The sequence below is a fragment of the Lucilia cuprina genome, chromosome 3 (assembly GCF_022045245.1).
Source record: "Lucilia cuprina isolate Lc7/37 chromosome 3, ASM2204524v1, whole genome shotgun sequence".
NCBI lineage: Eukaryota > Metazoa > Arthropoda > Insecta > Diptera > Calliphoridae > Lucilia > Lucilia cuprina.
The window spans coordinates 44735175-44758939 of NC_060951.1; the positions used below are offsets into that span (position 1 = coordinate 44735175).

Here is a 23765-nt window from a genome sequence, read left to right on the forward strand (position 1 = left end):
ATTATTATTAGTTACTCACTTTTGAATTATTCTATATTTTTTTAGCAAACTACCTCCTAGTGGCAGTATACTTTCCTTTAGTTCCATTTACTGGATATCTGGCATATTTGCTCTCATTACCGGCACCATTGAGAATATGACACGTGTTATTAGTTATCAATCTTATAATGCTGAAGATGCTCTAGAGATGATTAAACGTTATAATATTGAACTATTTCTGGGACCACCAAATCAATTGGCTTTGATGTTAGCTTCGCCGAAATTCGACAAAGACTATTTGGCAAGTGTAAAATTATATTTTATGCTAGGTAGTCCATTGCCCTTCCAATTGGTGGGAAAATTAAAATCATACATACCGGATGCTTCCATATATGTGGGCTATGGCATGAGTGAAACCTGTGGCGGTATTGCGGGAGGAATAGCTATTAGCAAACGTAATTGTGGACAGTTATTTGATAATATAGAAATAAAAATAATCGATGAAAATGGTAGACACGAGGGGGAGTTGGTAGTTGGTGAAATATGTGCTCGCACTCAGTATAAATGGTCGGGTTATTATGGCAATCCTCAGGCAACATCTGAAATATATGACTCAGAACGTTGGGTACACACTGGAGATCTCGGCTATGTAGACAATGGTTGTGTTTTTGTGGTCGATCGCAAAAAGGATATTCTAAAGTACAACAACTTCCATTTCTTTCCCAATGAAATTGAAAATGTTATAATGGGACTACCAGATGTTGTTGAGGTATGTGTTTGTGGTATTCCCGATGTTGTAACAAATAATTTGCCAGCTGCTGCCGTTGTTAAGACTGCCAATAGTACTTTAACAGAAGAACAGGTCTATAAACATGTCACTGTGTTGGCACATTATAAACATTTGCGTGGTGGAGTTTATTTCGTTGAGCAACTTCCGAAAACAATATCGGGCAAAGTACTTCGTCGTAAAGTAACGGAATTGTGTACGGAGCTGTATAGAGCAAAAAATCCATCAGCAGAAAATGATTTTTAATGCAAGTTTGTGATATAATGTGAAAATTGTAAGTAAATTTTACAAATAATTAACTGTGTCTAGATACGTTTATATATATTTTTAACTAATCAAGATTTATTGATGTAAAACTGTTAAATATAAATGTTCATTTTTTATCTTTATTAAAAATCTGGATAGGTGAATAGTTAAAATGTCAGGTTTGTGTTATATATAGGCTAGACTTAAGATGTTTCTAAATTAATTTAAATTTTATTTTATTGAATTAGTAACCCAGATGTGCAATCCAAATCGAATTCTAAGAGACCAAACTTATTTAAATCAGTTTACTGTGAACAATGCTATAAACATTTATAGAAATTTGTATTTGTTTCGCCAATGTGACAATCTAGGGAAAATATCTTTAGATTTGTTGCATGTGACATAATTTTAAAATAATAATCTAAAAAAGTAATAGTTATATAAAAAGCAACTTCAAAAAAATAATTGATATATGGCAACTCTCAATATAGTGTTTTTTCCAACTAGAAATAATTTATAACTTTATAAATCCAAAATATCTTGAATCGGTAATTGTTATAACAATAAAAAAAGTATTTTTAAAAAGAAATGGTTTGGCAACTCTGCCAAAATTAGTTTTTCAACAACTAGAACCAATTACCAATCATATGACACCGATATCAATCATTTCAGTATAAATGATGGCAAAAAAAATTTAAATCGCTGACTTAGCAACCTTTTCGAAATAAGTTTTAAAAAATCCAGTAATAATTTCCTAACATACGGGTACAAAATTGTTTAAATCGGTTCAGGATATAGTAATTTATAGAAAACTTTAAAATTATATCAACAAAAGCAAAATGAAAGTTAAAAATCGTTTTGGCAACCCTGCCAAAATAAGTTTTATAAAAACTAGAACTAATTACCAATCATATGACATCATATGTATTAAAATCGGTTGAGTATATACGAAAATATAGCAATTATAATAAATTTAAGTAATCTTAGTTAAATAAACAACTTGGTAACACTGTTGAAATAAGTTTTATAAAATTCACTAATAGTTTCCTAACGTACAAGTCCAAATCCGTTTAATCGTTCAATCGGTTCAGTAATTAATAGAAAACATCAAAATTATATAAACAAAAACAAATAAAAAATATTAAAAAACTACATGGCAACCATGTCAAAATAGTTTTATAAATACTAGAATAAATTTTTACTAATATGGCACTAATATTACACTAATATCATTACAATCTGTTAAGTATATACGAAAATTTAACAATTATAATAAATTTGAACAGTTATAACAATAAACGACATGGTAACCCTGTATAAATAAGTTTTATTAAATCCAGTAACAACTTCCAAACGTACGAGTCCAAAATAGCTGAAAAAGGTTGAGTATATAAATAGATATAGTAATTTATAGAAAACATTAATGTTATATCAACAAATGCAAATTAAAAAGAAGAATGTCTACATGGCATCCCTGCAAAAATAAGTTTTACAAAAACTAGAATAAATTTCCAATCATATGACATCAATATCATTAAAATCTGTTTAGTAAATACGATAATATAACAGTTATAATAAATTCTGATAGTTATAACAATAAACAACTTGGCAACCCTATCCAAATAAGTTTTATGAAATCCTGTAATAATTTCCTAACGTATGAGTCCAAAATTATTTAAATCGGTTCAGTATATACAAAGATATAGTAATTAAAAGAAAGCGATAGTTGTCCCAAAAAAATTAAAAAAAACTTAATGAAAACAACTAAAAAATTAAAAAAAAACTTTATGAAAACGACTTGGCAACCCTGTCAAAATAAGTTTTACAAAAACTAGAATCAATTTACAATCATATGACACCAATATCATTGAAATCGTTTCAGTATATACCAATATATAACAATTATAAAAAAATCTTAATAATTATAACAATAAACGTCTTGGTAACCCTGTCTAAATATGTTTTATGAAATTCTGTAATAATTTCCTAAAGTACGAGTCCAAAATTGTTTAAATCGGTTCAGTATATACAGAGATATAGTAATTTAAAGAAAACATTAAAGTTATATCAACAGAAGCAAGTAAAAAATAAGAAAGGCAACATGGCAACTCTGTGAAAATAAGTTTTACAAAAACTAGAATCAATTTCCAATCGTATGACATCAATATCGTTGTAATCGGTTCAGTATATACGGAGATATAACGACTTAAAGAAATCCCGCATTTAGGTGAATTTCATTAAATGTAAAAGCAAATAAAAAATAAGATAGATGACCTGGCAACCCTGTCAAAATAAGTTTTACAAAAACTAGAATCAATTTCCAACCATATGACATCAATATCGTTGTAATCGGTTCAGTATATACGGAGATATAACGATTTAAAGGAATCCCGCATTTTGGTGAATTTCATGAAATGTGGCAACCCTGGTAAAGTATTGTGTCAGCGCCATCTATTGGTCGACCTGGTTTTACTTCGCACAAACAAAATTTGGTCACCCAATAGATGGCGCTGTACGGACATCATTACAGTGTTGCCAGCCTCGAAAAATTTCCCCATATTGATGTACGGCATTGCCAGAACAAAATTAGCAAAAAGCCGTTAAATTTAAATGAAATTAAACAAAAATTTAGCATATCTTGGGCATTTTTCAGCCAATTTTATTAAAAATGGTCTCATTTGAAAGGTATTTTTATAGGCTTTCTAATGAGAATAAATATTGTTAATATAATGTTTCCAATAAATTATTATACGTATATTTATTATAATTTTGTTGCAATAAATATATATGTAGATCTGCTTAATACGTAATTTCAGTTTTCTTTTTTTCATACAATTTTAGAGAGTTTTTTTTTCTTTAATTTGGTGACATTTAATTGTTTTTTTATAAAGATTTTGTTTTCTTATAGAATAACTGCCATTAACCGATTTTTTTTTTTAAGTTTTCCGATTATATCTTTTTTGAAGAGAAATTTAGTATTAAGAATATTTATATTTAGAGACATAATGTAATAATACCTTAAAAAAATAAGATTGTTATAAAAAATTATTGATGTTAAGTTTTGTTTAAAAAAAATTTACAGAAATATTTAATACAAATTAAAATTGTTAAACAATTTATTATTAGTTTTTTTTTTTAATAATTTTATGTAAGAGCGGAAAATTTTTCATTTTTAATGAACTTATAATAATACTTTAAAGGAGGAAATAAAATAATATAAGGAGCCAAATAAAGAGATACAATTTAAAACTGAAATTTGAAATACCAAATAAAGGGAGGGAAAGGATATAATTAAAACTTTAAAAAGATTTGCTTATTAAAAAAAAGTAAATTAAAAGAAGTAGAAAAAAAGTAAAGGATAATAATGCTAAATAATTGTAAAATTGCCATTTGAAACAACTTTATATAAAAGTCTTTTTTAAAGCTGTATAAATATAATTCATCATGCTTTGTTCGTTTTCTTTTTTCAACTTCTTTTTTTCGTTACTTTTTCTCACCTTGATTCACTTAAACCTCATCGTTTTGATTCATTTTGAGCTCATTGAGAGTAGCATTAAATCTAGACCATTCATCCCTTGATGGTTGTGCTAAATGCTCGGCCACATCGTAGACATACAAATGGCCAGCATCATCACCAACGGTGACATGTTGGCCATTTGGCATCCACGAAACACGATTTAAAGCTGGAGCACCATCAACTACAACAGATGCTGTGGGTACTTCGGTGTCTTGATTTAGATTCCATAAATCAAGACGACCACTACCATCGACAGCAGCAAAGAGAGCAGGATGAATGGGAGACCAGGCTACATCCATAACATAATCGGAGTTATCTTCAAACGAATACAAAGGTTTCGTATCCTTCAACGACCACAATTTAATGGTCCAATCGATGGAAGATGTAAGGAACAAATGGCCAAAATCAGGTGATGATTGATTGTAGTGTGTTGAAATGCCAGTGACGGGACCAACATGTTTCTCAAATGTTTCATTGACACCCGAACGTAAACCATGACGGGAGGCTGTAAGAATAATGTTTATTTATATATTAAACACCATATGAAAACTTGGCAATCTTACCCGAATAGACGTAACCATCTTCACTGCCCATCACTAAACTATTAATCTCATTAGCCGGGAATGCCATGCAGGTAATGGCAATGGCCTTCTTTTGACTCTGTTGCAATTCTAAAGTATCTTGCGGTTGTGACAACATATCCAAACTCCATGAACATAATTTGCCATCGGACGAAATTGAGATGACATTATGAGCATTTTGTGTACCAACCATTTGTAGACAATAAACGGGATGAGTATGAGCTGCAGCTGAAAGTGGTGTACGTTGTATGGGTGTACGTTTCTGTACACGATTATCCCATAAAACAACTTGACCAGAATAAGTGCCGCCCAAAATCAGATTTGGATTGAATTTGGCAAAGCAAGTCGACATGACTGCACTTTGACAATGGAATACATCTTCGGGGGTGGTTTTCTTGAATTTTGTATTCCAAACCATGACGACACCATCCGGTTCATTGGGGCTTTCCTAAAAAATTAATTTTAATTATTAAATTTTTGTAAGCATAAGTATTAAAATGAAATTACCTCATTATTATGATAGGAAGCAACTACCAATTCGGGAAAATGTGTTGACCAATCCATGCATGTAATACAGCGATTTTTCGACCAGCGATCATCATAGAAAACACGATTTAACGAAAGACGTGCATGAGATTTTTCATCGTTTGCCTCCTCATTATCACCGCCACCAATATAATCCAAGTAAATGTCAACATTTTCGGATATAGCACGCTCCATAATGCGACCAGCACGTAATACAAACCTTTGGAAGTCCTCAGATAAGATAATCATTTGCTTTTGCTCCTCGGATAGTTCCTTAACTGCAAAAATTAAAGTTTAATATTTATAATTTTTACATATTTAGCTGAAATTCTTTAAAATATAAAATAAACTTACTTTCTTTCTTTTCCTCTTGCTCCTTCTTTTGTTCCATGGGCGTAATGGCTGGCGCTACATCCTTTACCGTCGGCAAACCATGTGTCAAATAGCCGGGTGGCAATTTTGAAGTGAATCCATCCAAATGTGGTAGAGAACTCTCTTCGTCATCTCCTTGGGCATCAAATGCAAGCACTGTTTAAGGTATAAAAACTAACACAGCTAAAGGAACATGACAATCGACAGAACAGGAACAAATTCTACTACTGTTTTTATTTTAAAATATTTTTTGTTTCGTTTTTGTGTTTTTTAGTTTTTAATATAAAATTAATTTAATTTATTACATTTTAAGGAGTAACAGTATCTTTTCGTTTCGTTTTAATTGTCTTGTTTTACACAAGAACATTTGTTACAACTTTGCTATTGGAATAAAATTGTGTGCACTGTGTTTTTTTTAATAACAAAATTATCACTTTATAAGCAAAGCCTTTTTTATAAAAAATATGTTTGTGTTTTGCGTTGTGTGTTCAGTATGAGATATTATTTTAAGTTCTATTTACATAATAAAATAATAATTAATATAAATATTATACAAGAACCAGTACTACACCTAAACGGAATTTTTCAAAACCCTAAAACTAAATTTTTGACATATGTTTAGACTAAATCTAAGACCGTATTGGATTGTAAGAAAGCTTTAACTGAATACTCTTCCAGAGGTAAGGTGCCAGACCACTCGGGAGTAGTTGATAACGAAAGAACGAATGTAATAGTTTTAAGGGGAAAGGAGCTCGAGGCAGTTAACCTGACAAATGCAAAACCATTCGACGCAAGAAAAGGTGAACTAACAATATGGTTGCGAGAATTCCATAAGACTTCTTGGAATAATGAAACAGTGGGTAGACCCACGAAATCCTAGGGGGTGACCCTGATGAGAGCAAAACGAAAAATCTCCTCAAAATGAGCAAGTCCAAAGTTAGTATGATAGTACATAATCCTGTGTGTCCACTCAGACACACAGGATTACAAGCACATTTATGCAAAATTGGACGTGCAGATTCAGAAGTATGTAGAGCATGCGGAGAGTACAGTGAAACTCTGAAGCACTTTCTTTGCCACTGTCAGGCATTCGTCGAAGTTAGATCAAAGTATCTTAGAAGAGATGTTATTCCGGAAATAACATTCCTGACTAAAACTGATTGGAAGATTCTTAGGAATTACGTTCAAGAAACTGAGTTTCTAAACACTGAAAAATAATACATTAGTTCCCTCTTTTTTTCCCCATGATAAGGAGCGCACCACAGGCCCGATTGTGGCAGTTATATTTCTTCGAATTTGATGTCAACCTAACCTAACCTTAGACTACGTGATCAAAATGTAAATATAAAATGGAATGCACTCTTCAAACCTAATATTATTCTACTATACAGATGAAACGTGACTCTCAAGTGAATTATGGTGATCTGTTTGAACATTTAACATACATTTAGTTGGCAAAGGTTTTAAAAAGTAGAAAGGAACAATGATAAAGGGCTGATCAATATCATTCTGCTGTTTCTTAAACATTATATTAATGTGTAACTCCTGCAAAAATTATTTGAGAACACGATCAATTAGAGTAATCCGAAAACTACTTTCATGAACACATTAATGGAATACATAAGCTGTTCAGTTGTCCTATTGATCATGTTCATTCTTTATAAAAACAACATAGTATATTTTAATGGATTACGTATTCTCATCTAGGACATCGAAACTTTAAATGGAACATGTTTTTCATATATTTGAGTTTGTTTCGGGCCAATCCTAGTATTTAGCGGAGTACTCTTTACACGAGTTTGCCGAGTGGTCTCAATTTGTGCACGGTTATAATGATCCATTGCAGATGACATATCACGACTGTTAACTATAACGAATGTGCGGAGTAGTCCTAATTCCTGCAAGGTTATATTAATTCTCCTTGGGGAGATGAATCTGTCTTCCTACGGGAAATATTACACCACTGTGGTGTATGTTCATGGTCAGAAGTCAGAGTCGATCACTCCTACTGACGAGGCCAAAGGAAAGCTACCTTGTTTAGCAAGCCGCTGTGGAGGAGTCGCTAAAGAGATCCTTCATATGATAACCGAACGAAAGAGGACAGGGCAAAGAACGGTACCCGGAAATTTCTGGCTAAAATGGAACAGAGAGATCCGACGTCGTTCTCCTCTAAGGAGTAGTATCATCAAGAGTCGTACTACTCTTTACGCGAGTGTGCCAAGAAGACTCAATTTTTATAATGCAGATGATAGATCACTACTGTAAACTATAACAGAGGCTTCCCACATTTTTTTGGTGATTCAACGCTACTAACAGGACAATAGGCTAAAAAATATTATGATTGTAACGAAGACACGCATAACGAACAGTTATACAACGTAATGCATTAAATTAGTGCGGAGGTGAGAAGTAACTCAGACTTGTAGTAAATAAGCGGTATTGTTGCTGTAAAAATTATTCAGAAATTGAGAAAATTGTGGTAAATAATTATAACATTTCCTCTGTACAAAGAAATTATTTTCGATCAATAATTGTCATAGTTTAATATGATAATCTGTATTGAATAGGAACTTTTTTTGATAACTTCCAATTACCACTACATAAAAGTATTCAAGTTCCAATGTTTGTTAAAGAACTAGTACCTTGAAAAATATTGAGAATTATTTAAGAACTACAACAAAGATCCGATGAACGGTTTCCAAATGTAATGGAGACACTGCTAGTTCCAAGGTTGTTTAAGAATCTAAAGTGGTAATGTTTGCACTCGTTCTAGAACTAGTTGTTTAAAGAACAAGTTCTAAAAATTTTTCCTAGGTAATGTCTCCTAATGAACAAGGCGATTTTTGAAAACTTTTTCTAAAGATTAATTTTTCAATACAAATCTAAGCCCAGATTGAGAAAACTGTAAAAGGAAATTCTTGTAGTATTTTTTGTAAATTAATGTTAAACACAAATTAATAATATTTAAATATTTTAATATTGTTACTTTAGTTTTTTATGTTTTTAAATGCGTGCATAAGTGTTAAAACGAAAAAATATGAACAGATTATACACAATGATTTTCAATTGAATTGCAATAAAAGCTGCAAAATGTTAAATAATATAATAAAAACAAGCTGCAATAAAATTAGTGCCAAAAAAATAATAATAAAAAAATATTTAAACAATTTTTATATAGAACACAACAAACACACACACAGTTTTTAAGTAGTAGAAGTATAATTTTCGATGACTTTTCTTTGTCTTATTTATACAAAATTACCTTTACGAGTGCATGATTTTTTGTGTTTTTTTTAGAATGCTTGAGAAAATAACAAAAAAGTATTAGAGTTATAGTTTAACAAATTTGTTGCTTAAAATGTTAATTTTTTTAAGACACACACACACACATATATATATAGAAGAAGTAAGTTTCATTGATTTTTAACACCTAGAGTAAAAAGACCTAAAGAAAAAAAGCCAATGTTTACAAAAACACCAAAAACAAATCGAAAGGATAAAATTTGGAAAAGAAAGCTTTTAAACAAATGTAAATTGTTGTTGTTTTTTTTAATAAAAAGCCAAATTGTACAAAAAAGTAATTAGTTATTAAGGAAAGTTTGATTGGTTGGTTTAGTTTAATTAAATGCTTTTGGTGCAGTGCACATTTGTAAGTCAATATATGTACATATTTACATAATGTGATAATTTTAAGTAACAAATTGACTTTTTTTTGGTTGTAAAAATTAAACAAAATTGTATTTAAAATTAAATGTACGTTTTGTTTTTTGTAGGTATAAAAAAGAATTTTCTCCACCCAATTTTTTAATTTCAATAAATATTATTACTGTTGTTGATTGATGTTTTTTATTATTTTTTAATAGCTTGTCTGTAGTATTTTATGTTAAAAAAAAAATTATAAAATGAATAATTTCTTTTTGTTGTTGTTATTATTTTATAATAAAATTATTCTATATAGAAATTACTTAAACAATAAAAATACACAATTTATATGCTTTAAGTGCTAGAGAAAAAATTTCCATTTTATTATTTTAAAAAAGAAAAAAGTGGTGGTGGTGTTGCGTTGAAAGACTAGTAGAGATAGAGAGTTATTTATATTGGTAACATGATGAGGGTGTCGGGGCAATATTATATAGAATTCATACACCGATCAATGAATACAAATTAGGAACATGTATATAAATTTGTAAACTGTTTATAGGTGTTGCCAAAACTAATTTTAATTTTATACATATGATATTCATAGAGAGCTTTTTTTCTAGACAACTGGACAGAAGTGTTCTTTCTATAAGATGAATTCGTTTGAGCAATACCTTGCTTTAGAAGATTCATAATTATGAAAATTTGTGCTGCAAATATGAATCTTGAAATAGTACCAACTTCCACCAAAAAGAGTACTTTAGAATAATTTAGATCTTAGTTCATAGGTTTGACTGTAGACTAGACTATAGACTTGTATATAGACTAGAATATAGATAAGACTATAGACTCGACTAAAGACTAGACTATATAATAGACTATAACTAGAATGTTACATAGACTATAAACAAGATTATAAACTAGACTATAGACTAGACTATAAATTACACTATAGACTAGACTATAGACTAGACTATAAACTAGACTAAAAGCTTGACTATAGACTAGACTATAAGCTTGACTATAGACTAGACTACAGACTAGAATAGAATATACTATAAAATAGACTATAGACTAGACTATAGTCTACACTATAGACTAAACTATAGTCTACACTATAGACTAGACTATATACTTGACTATAGATTAGACTATAGTCTAGACTTTGGAATTGAATATAGACTAGAATAGACTATAGACTAGACTATAGGTTAGACTTTAGGCTAGACTATAGAATAGACTATAGAGTAGACTATAGACTGTAAACTAGACTATAGATGAGATTATAGACTATGTTTTTTTTAAATTCATTTTAAAATTTCCTTTAACACATTCACAAGATTTCAAAACAAACTTGCTTTTGTTATGTATGTATATGAATTTAACGAAAAAGAAAGTTATCACTATACTAATCAACGAATATATCTTACGATTATCTTTAGTTTAAATTAAAAATACTATAATTTGGTAATATTCACTTGTCCTAAATAAATGAAAATTTTATGTTTAACAACAAATGAATGGATTGGATAAAAAGTTAAAAAAGCAGCCTTTACAATTTACTATACATTTTTTGAAATTGTTTAATGATATTTATGCTTGAAAGAAATGAATTTGATAAGTTAGTTACGAAAAATTTTAAAGAGTTAAGAAATTTAGTTAATTTTTTTTTGGTTTATGTTGAAAACGTTTGTATTTAGGTGTTATTGACAATTAACAAAATGAAAACTGTGTTAATGCATGCTTTTACATAAAATGTGGAAGAAATAATGAAGCATTTTGTTAATATCTAAAAAAACTTGTGTTTTTCTCAGACAATAATATAAAGACAGAATTTGGACCTACAAACATATACATATATAAAGACAGAATTTGGACCTACAAACATATACATATATATATAAAAAGCCCTATTGAAAAATTCAGTATATACTAGTCCATGGTGTAGCTTATTGTCTAATCTATATACATAGTACAACATATTTAAGATATGAGGCGGCGCTTACAGTTAAACAGCTCTTTGGTTTAGGCGAACTGGCCAAAAGTGGTTACAGGACACGTCATCAATGTATACTGGACACACATTCCTAGATGGAATGTCTTAATCAAGCAGATTATTAGAGCAAATACCCATAGGAATCCGTTGCTACACGGATTGCTCTCAATTGGGGGACTGGGACAATCTTTCTGGCAAAAGTCAATGCAATAACGGAATGTGTAAATTGGATTAGAATAAATATGGAACAGGCCTTAATATACAGCCAAAAAGCAATTACGAGCTTTATAAAAACTTTAAATTTTAAAGGGAAGAGAGATCGAGGTAGTTAAGCTGATGAACGCAAAATCGTTCGAAGCAACAAAAGCTGAATTAAAAATATGGGTGAAAGACTTCTTGGAATAATAAAAATGGTGGGTAAAACCACAAATATCTTATGGTCTTACCCTGATGATTGGACGTCCGGATTCAGAAGAAGAGATGAAGGATTAACTCTGTAGGACTTTCTTTGCCTCTGTCAGGCTGTCGTCGAGTTTAGATCCAAGTATCTTTAAAATTATGTTATTCCGGAGATAACATTCTTCACGAAAAATTGAAAATTCTTAGGAATTACGTTTTGTAAAGTATATTCATTAAGTGAATATTATATTTTTTTCATGATTCCGGCCCGGATTCAATGTAGTATACATCCTCCTATAACCATATACTTTTAGGCTTATTTCAAATATAAACTCTGGAGTTTAATTTTACCCATTTTCAATACCGAAAAACTTCTCCGTCTAGGATATATGTGCAGTGAAATGGGTGGACAATTAATAGGGGCGTGGCACCACATATGTAAAATAAAGAAAAAAATTTACAACTGAGGAACTATTAGATCTATAATCGTAAAATTTTGAACGTATAACTTAAACATTCATGCGAACATTTAGAAATAAATAAGGACTAGAGATTGAGAGTGTGGCACCTTATAAGAATGTATATATCTGGGAGATTTTTATATAATCTTAAAATTTGGCATTTTTGTTTAAATTGTATTAATAGTAGAAAAGCACACTGCAGTTGATTTTATAAACATAGGTGACTTCGCGCTGTTATGACGTCACGAAAATGGCGAAAAATTGGGTGAAGTCATAGGCAGAATTCTGAGGTTAACTTAGGAAAGTATTTTTTTATCATAACCTATAAATGAAACAACCTCCTATACAAACTAACAGTCCGTTCTTTCTTTTCCGAAAACAAAATTCAACGGATATAATTATTAACACTAATTTGCCTTTTTCTATATACAATTTTCTAAATGATTTTCAAATTAATGCTAAATTTGTTTGTAGATTTAAAAAAATATCTTACATCATACGCTTAAAATAAATCACTTAAAAAAAAGGAGACTACATTTGAAAAATGCTTCATATTATGTTGCAAATATTTTGCATAAAACATACATTGTTTAAAAAGTGAATAAGAAGTTAAATTACATATACAGTAGTTTTCCCATTTAACGAACCCATATGTTGTCAGGCCTGTTCGTAAAATTGAAAAGTTCGTTATATGCAGTACTAAGTAAAACGTGGGTTTTTGGTAGGAAAATAATTAAAAATAGGTACATAAAATATTTTTTAAATGTATTTTATAAAAATTAATTCTTTTTTTTTATAAAAATAGCACAAAACACAGAATTCCGAATCTTATATACCCACCTTCAAACCTTATTTGTGTCGAATTTAATCGCTGTATTTTTAATTCTGTCATGAGCTTTAAAGTTATTTCTCGAAGTTCATCGCTATACTCGTATTTTTAAGCGAGTAATGAGCGTTGAGTAATTTTCTTATGGGGGCCTGATATGGAGGGTAAGGTCAATTATGGACCGATTCCCATAAAATTTGTTAGAGATATCGGTTAGTACTCGGCGTACACGTATTGTTTAGCAAGTATTGAGCGTTAAAGTCATTATCTGAAGGACGGACGGACTGACATAGCTACATCGAACTAAAATTTAATAAGAACCCAGAATGTGTTACAGTTTTGGGTATAAAAGCACCGCTTGCTACAACTTTGGTTATTTGTTATTTTTGATAAATGTCATTTTATCTTCATTTAAATAATAATATTTTTATTAGTTCGTTAAACAGAGTACAAAAAACAAGTTTTGTTCGTTATTTAAGGTAGTCAATAGGAAAAATTAGCTTGTTCGTTAAATGCGATGTTCGTAGAATCGAATGGTCGTTAAATCGGAAAACTACTGTAATATGAAAACTGATATTTAAGCAAGTTTAATAATTAAAAAAAAATACACAAAGAATATGTATTATATAAAAAAACTAATATGAATATACAAGTATGTAACTATAATTTAATATGTTATAGTATTTATATATGAAAAAAATATAACATTTACAAAAGCATTAACACATATAATTATGAATTTTATTAATTTATATATATGAATTTAATGTAACAATCGAAAGAATGTTAGAGAGAGAGAAAGACAAAGAAATAACTTTTACAAAATTTCGAAAAAAGATAGAGGAATATCAAGTGCATGTTAAAATATTTTTTATCTTAGGTTTCTGTTTTATTTGTTTTTTTGTTTTTTTTATATTGTTTTAATACTTGATTAAATTTGTATTAAACGCCTAAGTTTTTACCAGTATTTCAAAAGTTTAAAAGAATTTTGACGTTCCTATTTTGCTTCATGTCGATTCCGTCACTGTTTGCAAAAATTCAAAGAGTACCTACCTGTGAATTCATCCTCCCATTCTAAACCCGGATTAAGATTGTATTCATCTTGAAAAATAGAAAATTATAATCACAATGCGGTTTTGATTTTTGTTTGTTTAACATTATTTGTTTTTTGTAGAGTCATTTTTGTTTTGAATTAAAGAAAAAAAGAGTAAAAATTTAATAATTAAACCCCAAAAAAAAGTTCTATAAAAATATTAAATTATAAAAAAGATGAGATTAAAAATAAAAAAATATATATCTAGCATTTTTTTCTGGGAGTTTGAGAATATTTAAAACATGCAGTAGTGAAATTCATCCCTAAATTTTGTTTAATGACTTTGGTGTTTTAAAAAAAAAAAACTTTAAAAAAAGGGTTAAACACAAACTTAAGGTGTTTAAAAACGTAAATAATAAATAATTATACATAAAGGTTAAAAACTTAATAATGAATGATTTTAGAAACTTAAATTTTTAAATTAAACTTAAACTATTTTAACGAAAAAAAAACGGTTAAATTTGTAAATAAAAAAATCTAATAGAAGAAATATTTAAACAAATTCACAATTCAACACTTTGTAAGCGAATGAATATGAAATTTGTTGTTTATTTAACTGCTAAAACTTCTGTTTAAAACTAATAACGAAATTAAATAGTTATTTATATGTTAATTTGTCAATTGAAATTATAAAAAAAATGGGTGGAGAAAAATATAAATCTTTGTTGGTGACTTTTTTTGTTTTCTATACGTTTATGCAATATTTTATATACAAAATTAAAATTAATTATATATTTATAAAATTATTAAGAAAATTTGTTTAACATTGTTAACATTGCAGTTAACAATATTTAGAAGAAGTTAAAAAATTAAAAATTAAAACGAAACAAAAAAACAATATTTATATTATAAACATTTTTCTAAACTAAGAAAATAAAATTTCTATAGAAACTAAAAGAAATATACGAATAAAATAAATTTGCTAAAAGAAAACAAAACTAATAAACTACACAAAAAAACTATACTAAATTAAAAAAAAAAAATCTACATAAATCTACAATCGTTTACAAATTTACACAAATCAAATAAACTCACCATAATAATCCGTAGCATGAGCTGGAACACAGAAACAAAACAGAAGAAAAAGAAATAATTTTCAATTAGTAATTAATTTATAACAAAAAGAATAATTATTGCAAACAAAAATAAAAAAAATACTTTCAGTGTACTTCTGGTATGTTGTAGGTACATACAAAAATATATATTGTATTATTTGAACAATAAACCAAAATGGTAAAATTTCCAATGTATGTATTAATATCATATCATTTGAATGATTTTGAAAAATATTTACATATTTATTATTACTATTAAATCTCAAAAATCTTTTAAAAGATTAAAAAAATATTCAAGTTGAAAAGAAAACTAAAGGAACTTCCTGTGAATGAAGAATATTTTGTGAAACATGTATTGTTTCTGTTTTTGCAGCCTTATTTAGATCTGATTTCTTTTAAAGTAAATGCCTCGAATTAGAATAGGAGTTCATATTTCTAAACTATTTTTTTATTACCAAAGCTAAATACATCTTAATTAGGACTAAAAGTCGTAAGAGTATAGACATTAGTATTTAGTTAAGACTATAGACCAGTCTATTGATCAGGCTATAGTCCAGTGAATAGTTCAGACTATTAACTAGTATATAGTTCAGACTAAATAGACCAGTCTATATTTCAGACAATAGACCAATCTATAGTTCATTCTATAGAACAGTCTATAGTTCAGTCTACAAACCAGTTTATAGTTCAGGTTATAGGTCAGTTTATATTTCAGACTATAGACCAGTCTATATTTTAGACTATAGACCAGACTAGTTCAGTCTTTAGACCAGTCTGTAGACCAGTATACAATTCAGACTCTAGGCCCGTCTATAGTTCTTACTACAAACTAGTCTATAGTTCACACTACATACCAGACTATAGACCTGACTATAGTTATATAGTCTATAGTTTAGACTATAGATTAATCTATAGTTTAGACTATAGATTAATCTATAGTTTAGACTTTAGACCAGTCAATAGTTTAGACTACAGATTAATCTATAGTTCACACTATTGACCAGTCTAGAATTCAGTCTGTAGACTAGTCTAGAATTCAGACTATATGCCAATATAAGGTTCAGACTATATACCAGTCTATAGTTTAGACTATAATTCAGACTATATACCAGTCTATTGTCTATACTAGAGATCTGAGTGTAGTTTACACTAAATACTAAACTGTTGTGCAGACTATAGTCCATTCTATAGTTCAGTCCATAGACCAGTCTAGAGTACAGTCCATAGACCAGTCTGGGGTACAGACTATAGTTCAGATTATAGACCTGCCTATAGTTCAGACTATAGACCAGTTTATAGCTTAGATTATATACCGGCATATAGATCAGACTATAGACCAGTATATAGCTCAACACATTTATTTAGATTTGGTAGTTAAAACTTGAACTACTGGAACTAGCATTATATCCAATAAAACAATCAGTACATCTACACAATAATATCAACAGGACAAAACGTCAAAAATTTATTTAAAGCAATACTTCATGTTAGTTAAAGTTTATTATACATATTTTAAAATAAAAGAATTTCAAAGTAATTAGAAAAATCAGTGCAAATATAAATCGTTCTATATCTTCACACAGAAGCTGACTAATAAATTAGAAAGTAATTATATAACATATTATTAATAAGACGTTATTAAAGTACTTCTATGTAATAAAAACTTCATTTAATGTATATTAATAGGTAAGTGGTTACAATGGCAAGTCCAAGTTTTTAGCTGGAATATAATCACAAAATGTCCTTACAAAGAAAATCACAATTGTAAATTGGACCTGTCATACTTCTTTAAGGATATTTTTATTATTAAAATGAGCACTTAAACAGTTAGTTGAGACATATGTACATTATTAAGTTATGATGGATACCATGTCTCTGTAAGATACAATTCATTAAGAATCCAAGACCTTATAGAAAAACATGGATGTTAAAACAGCCAAAAAACTATGAACGGGAAAATCATTATGTTCCTAGTAACAATCATACTCTTTTACTGCATATTTATAACTTCTTTGGGTTAGACGAAAAGAAGTTAGAAACAGTGAAGCCTTTTCTACTCTACTGTCCTAGAGAACAGAGTCTTAGCCAGAAATAGCTAGAAGAATAATCAACCAGTGGAATATTCTTCTAGCTTCTATTCTTCTTCTAGTAGCTAGGTATACTATCAAGGAAGGAAGCAATTTTATTTAAATATTTGTTTTTTTTTTTTCTACTAATAACCTACTTATAAAAGTGTATTATGTACTTTTATTTGCAGCCTTAAAAAAGATAATAAACTTACAATGTAAATTATCTAAAAATAAGTGATAATAAAAAAAATATTACAAAGTTAGCTATACACCGAAAGAATTTTTATATGATTTTTAGCTAATGACATATGCTAGGAAAAAATGCGATCCTTGTGATGGGCTAGACTGGGCTATGATGCTAATGCTCATCATTGTTAATGGGGCAATAAGGACATCAATACGTCGACGTGCAAGAATAAAACTATAAAAGAATGATTTTAAACTGATTAACTGTATGGATGATCTCGTTAGGGGGATTTTTCTTTTTAGGACTATAGTCGCAGTAACTTCACACTCATCTTTGAGTATCTCGAAATGAACGTTTTAGAGATCTAAGAAAACCAAAATGAAGAGCTTTTAATAAAATTAGATGTCAAAAATCAACTGTTAAGATTTTGCACAATAGGAAAAGCAATTGTCTGGAGCAATTGTGCTTCAAAAAGGATTTTGAACGAGCAAAAAGTATTTCGTAGTAACAGTACTAAGAATACACTGACAATGTCTATGAACTATCGAAATTATGACGGAAACTATTCAAAGACTCAAAGTCAAAGAGAATGCTCATGAACAGAGTCTATCTCCGAGACCCTATTTCAGCTTATGGCAACATATTTTCCATACTATCCAAAGACTCAAAGTCAAAGAGAATGCTCATGAATAGAGTCTATCTCCGAGACCCTATTTCAGCTTATGGCAACATATTTTCCACATTGTCTGGCAACTGTAGACATGGTTTCACGACCAGGATATAGACATGTCTTGTGTGAACGCTTTATCTCTTCTACTGGTTAATTATAGGAGATCCCAGAGCGTTCATTAAGAATATGGATTATTTTGAGTGTAGGTATGATAAACCTTATTTATTGGAAGTCATTTCCATTTTTATAAGTAAACTCCTATTAGATAATGAAACTATAAAATTTATCTGAAAATTTGCGATAAGCAATTACAAAAAAATAACACCCAAACGTTATCAGTTTCAAAAAAAATGTATTTAAAGATTTGATCAAAACATGTAATTAATTTAATAAAACTGTTGACTATGGTAAGTATAGTAAAGAAAACCATCTACCATGAGGCGGAGAAAATCTGGAGTGGAATTAAAACAAAGCCGGAATATGGCGAAAAAGATTCGATAGGAAAAGTAATATTCGAAAGTTTACAAAGAGATCCCGAAGGTATTGGACAGGTATTTAGAAATTTTAATTTTAACAATTAAAATTATTAAAAATGATAATTTTTTTAATAGATTTCACATACTACCGGCAAGGAAATAACTAATAAAGAAATACTATTATTATCCATACGGGTGGCACAACATTTAGAAGATTTGAATATAAAACAAGGTGAAATTGTGGGTATATGTGCAGCAAATACTGATTATTTGGCATGTTTAGTATTTGGTTGCCTATTTAGAGGTTTGGTTATTAGTACATTGGATACAAGTTTCGATAAAGGTACATATGCAGGTGTTATAATAGCTATAGTTTAGTGGTTAATTGTTCTTTTTATTTTTTTAGATGGCATTAAGCATATTTATTCAATAACAAAACCCAAATTAATGTTTTGTGATGGTGTTATTTATAACAAAGTAAAAGATGCATTTGAAGAATGTAATCTTCAGTCTACAGTGATTTATACCATTAATGATTATTTAGAGGAAGTGCCAAAATTATCTGATTTTTTAAAAGAAACCCAAAGAGAAAATAATTTTAAGTGAGTTAATTTTCAAGCTAAAAACTAATATATTCTTAAATAAAAAAAACTTAAATGCGTTTAAAGATGTGTTGAATTGGCAGATGGGTTTAATCAATTGGCAGCAATTCTTTGTTCTTCAGGAACTACAGGTTTACCCAAAGGTGTTTGCATAACTCATTGTGGTATTTTAAATCAAATGTAAGTAATGAACATTTCAGAACAAATACTTAATCTGATAATTCTCTTTACAGTTATGGCTTGACTCCAACTAAAGGCCGTTTCTTATGTTTTAGTACCTTATATTGGATATCAGGCGTAATAGGTTTACTTATAGCTACCGCCCGAAACATAACACGCATTATTTGTGCCCAACCTTATACTCCTGAATGCTTTATAGATATTGTTAAAAAATATAAAGTAACCATATCTTTAGGACCTCCAAGTCAAATGGGTTTGTTGTTATCCACATCCAAATTGCAGCAAAATGATTTAGATAGTTTGGAATTTATATATATTGGTGGTAGTGCTGTACCCATTAGTCTGGTGGATAAGTTAAGAAATTTTACCAAAAAAGCCTTCATTTACGTGGTTTATGGTCAAACAGAAAATTGTGCAAATGTTTCTGGAGGTATAGCTTGTGAAAATTTTAATTGTGGACAACTTGTACCGAATGTGGAAATTAAAATAATTAATGAGAATAATCATAATCTGGGACCAGGAGAAGTAGGTGAAATATGTACAAGAAGTTCATGGCATTGGCCAGGTTATTATGGTAATCCTGAAGCTACAGCTGATACTTATGATTCCGAAAAATGGATTCATAGTGGTGATTTAGGTTATTTTAACGATAAAGGCGAACTTTATATAGTGGATCGTATAAAAGATATTTTGAAATATAACAACTTTCATTTTTATCCCACCGAAATAGAAACAGTTATTTTACAACTAAATGATATTGTAGAAGTTTGTGTATTTGGTGTAGCAGATTTAATTTATACACATTTACCAGCAGCAGCTATTGTTAAAAGTAAGGAGAGTAATATAACAGGAATACAAATATATCAATATGTCTATCAAAGAATGGTAGATTTTAAAAATCTACGTGGTGGAGTATATTTTTTAAATGAATTACCAAAAACCGCTACGGGTAAAGTTTTAAGGAGTAAAGTTGCTGAATTATGTAAAAATATCAAAAATGAATTGTTAAATAATTAATTTTGTTGTATTTGAAAATAATTTTCTCTTTTTTTTACTAAAGAAATTCCATTGGTTTATTGTTCTTTTTAAAATAGTGTTTATAATACCTAATAAAGAAAATCTCAAGCATTGTCAAATCCTTAATAAAAAAAATAAATATTTGTGCATTTAATAAAAATAAAATAGTTTTTATCTATATATAAAATATAATATAAGAAATTAACTTTTAAAAAAATGTCATTAAGTAAAAAAAAAATAATTAATTAATAGTGTATTAGTAGTAATGGTAAGTATGTAGTATGTATGTTTATTTATAATTAATTAAAAAATAATTATTAGTATTTTTACCAGTACCTTTGCGTGGTCTCCACCAATCCTCCATATATCCTGATAGAGGTGAGGAGTGGCAAGAAAGAACTGTATTTGTTATTTTATTTCACTACGTTTTTCATTAAATTTTAAAATAATTTTTGATTTCTTAGACAGTATTGTTAGTCGGTGGAGGGAGAATTTAGGTTGATAGGTTTTAAATAAAAATTTTAGCATTTAAATTCAACATCTACAATACGAAACTTACTTTACTTGGTTATAAAATAAAGTTGTTAAAAAGCTATATAATAGTTTAGTCAAATATATAGTAATATGTTATAACAGGAATACAACATGTTTTATAAAATTATCAATAATAGTTAAAGTAAACCTAACTAACCTTTACAGTAGTAATAATATTTTCCTTTTTTTTGTTTAAGTTAAAACAAATTCATATTGTTATCTTTATTGCAGAGCAATATAAATTTTAACTATTATTCCCTTTTTAACAACTTTGTTGTTTTATAACTTTATTAATGATAAATATTTTGTTTGGGCTTATAGTAAGTTATTAATGATTGTAAAAAGGCATGCTAAACTTTCCATATATGTATAAATAATGATTCAAATTATAAGATAAAAAATATTACAATCCAAGTCTAGCTTGTTTCTTAGAACAAGCTGGCTCTAAACTGAACATTGACTAGAACTTAATTATAAAAGAACAATAACTAAATTAGAAATGAATTTAAACTAAAATATAACTGGACCAGATATGAACTACAACTGGATTAGAAATAAACTAGAACTGAATTAGAACTGAACAAGAACTAAAATAGAACTGAATTAGAACTGAACTAGAACTGAACTAGAACTGAACTATAACTGAACTAGAACTGAACTAGAACTGAACTAGAACTGAACTAGAACTGAACTAGAACTGAACTAGAACTGAACTAGAACTGAACTAGAACTGAACTGGAACTGAACTAGAACTGAACTAGAACTGAACTAGAACTGAACTAGAACTGAACCAGAACTGGAACTGAACTAGAACTAAACTAGAACTGAACTAAAGTAGAACTGAACTAATACTGAAGTAGAACTGAACTAAAACTGAACTAGAACTGAACTTGAACTGAACTAGATCTGAACTAGAATTGAAATAGAATTGAACTAGAACTGAACTAGAACTAAACTAGAACTGAATTTGAACTGAACTAGAATTGAATTAGAACTAAACTAGAATTGAACTAAAACTGAAGTAGAACTGAACTAGAACTTTAGTAGAACTGAACTAAAACTGAACTAGAACTTAACTAGAACTGCATTAGAACTGAACTAGAACTGTACTAGAACAGAACTGAACTAGAACTGAAAAAGAACTGAGATTAAATTGAACAATAACTCAGCTATAAATGTAAAGCCTTTAAAAAGGGCAGAGTTAACGAAAAATTACTAATTAATAAGATGTTGCTAGAACAGTTCTATAACAATAATATATACTCTAGAACTGAACTAGAACTGAACTAGAACTGAACTAGAACTGAACTAGAACTGAACTAGAACTGAACTAGAACTGAACTAGAACTGAACTAGAACTGAACTAGAACTGAACTAGAACTGAACTAGAACTGAACTAGAACTGAACTAGAACTGAATTAGAACTGAATTAGAACTGAACTAGAACTGGACTAGAACTGGACTAGAACTGAGCTAGAACTGAAATAGAACTGAACTAAAACTGAACTAGAACTTGAACTGAACTAGAACTGAAACTGAACTGAAACTGAACTAGAACTGAACTAGAACTGAAATAGAACTGAAATAGAACTGAACTAGAACTGAACTAGAACTGAACTAGAACTAGAACTGAACTAGAACTGAACTAGAACTGAACTAGAACTGAACTAGAACTGAACTAGAACTGAACTGGAACTGAACTAGAACTGAATTAGAACTGAACTAGAACTGAACTAGAACTGAACCAGAACTGGAACTGAACTAGAACTAAACTAGAACTGAACTAAACTAGAACTGAACTAATACTGAAGTAGAACTGAACTAAAACTGAACTAGAACTGAACTTGAACTGAACTAGATCTGAACTAGAATTGAAATAGAATTGAACTAGAACTGAACTAGAACTAAACTAGAACTGAATTTGAACTGAACTAGAATTGAATTAGAACTAAACTAGAATTGAACTAAAACTGAAGTAGAACTGAACTAGAACTTTAGTAGAACTGAACTAAAACTGAACTAGAACTTAACTAGAACTGCATTAGAACTGAACTAGAACTGTACTAGAATAGAACTGAACTAGAACTGAAAAAGAACTGAGATTAAATTGAACAATAACTTAGCTATAAATGTAAAGCCTTTAAAAAGGGCAGAGTTAACGAAAAATTACTAATTAATAAGATGTTGCTAGAACAGTTCTATAACAATAATATATACTCTATAGTACTTCTACAACAATAATTAATCCTAGCGTTAGATAACTTTTGTTATAAATACTAATTGTAGAAATAATTAAATTTTTCTAGGGATTTAAATATACTTAACAATTTTCTTTAACAAATAAAAATATTTGATGAATTTTAAATGATTTTAATGATATTCCAACAATTATTAATGAACTATTCTTTGGACACAATAAAACGGAAACCACTTATACCAATTATAATTGATATAAAAAGTTAAAAACGTAACTGGTCAAGGTAACTTATATTTTCATAATAAAGTCAAGAAATTGAAAATTTTCACATTTAAACTAAAGTTTTGAAAACAACTA

General features: G+C 29.0%; 2 protein-coding genes across 14 annotated transcripts in view; one reads left to right on the forward strand and one right to left on the reverse strand.

The window, feature by feature from the left end:
* Nucleotides 1–1846, forward strand: part of LOC111680650 (probable 4-coumarate--CoA ligase 1) — a 28952-nt gene extending 27106 nt beyond the window's left edge. Inside the window, exon 6 of the mRNA XM_023442327.2 lies at nucleotides 46–1846. Within this exon, the coding sequence (XP_023298095.2) occupies nucleotides 46–1012 (967 nt within the window). The 3' untranslated portion in view covers nucleotides 1013–1846. The remainder of the gene's footprint in view (nucleotides 1–45) is intronic.
* A 2271-nt stretch (nucleotides 1847–4117) lies between these two features.
* The window catches only part of LOC111680665 (cytoplasmic dynein 1 intermediate chain), a 54525-nt gene continuing 34877 nt past the window's right edge, over nucleotides 4118–23765 (reverse strand). For 2 of the 13 annotated variants that reach the window (XM_046946774.1, XM_046946773.1), the window contains exons 5-11: nucleotides 21014–21076; nucleotides 15457–15477; nucleotides 14382–14429; nucleotides 5990–6142; nucleotides 5618–5913; nucleotides 5093–5558; nucleotides 4141–5034 (exon numbers count right to left, since the gene is read on the reverse strand). In XM_046946774.1, coding sequence (XP_046802730.1) covers nucleotides 4520–5034; nucleotides 5093–5558; nucleotides 5618–5913; nucleotides 5990–6142; nucleotides 14382–14429; nucleotides 15457–15477; nucleotides 21014–21076 — 1562 coding nt within the window. In that variant the 3' untranslated portion in view covers nucleotides 4141–4519. Of the gene's footprint in view, nucleotides 5035–5092; nucleotides 5559–5617; nucleotides 5914–5989; nucleotides 6164–14381; nucleotides 14430–15456; nucleotides 15478–21013; nucleotides 21077–23765 lie in introns of all 13 variants that reach the window. The other 11 variants (XM_046946775.1, XM_046946779.1, XM_046946778.1 and 8 more) reach the window with 11 other exon arrangements.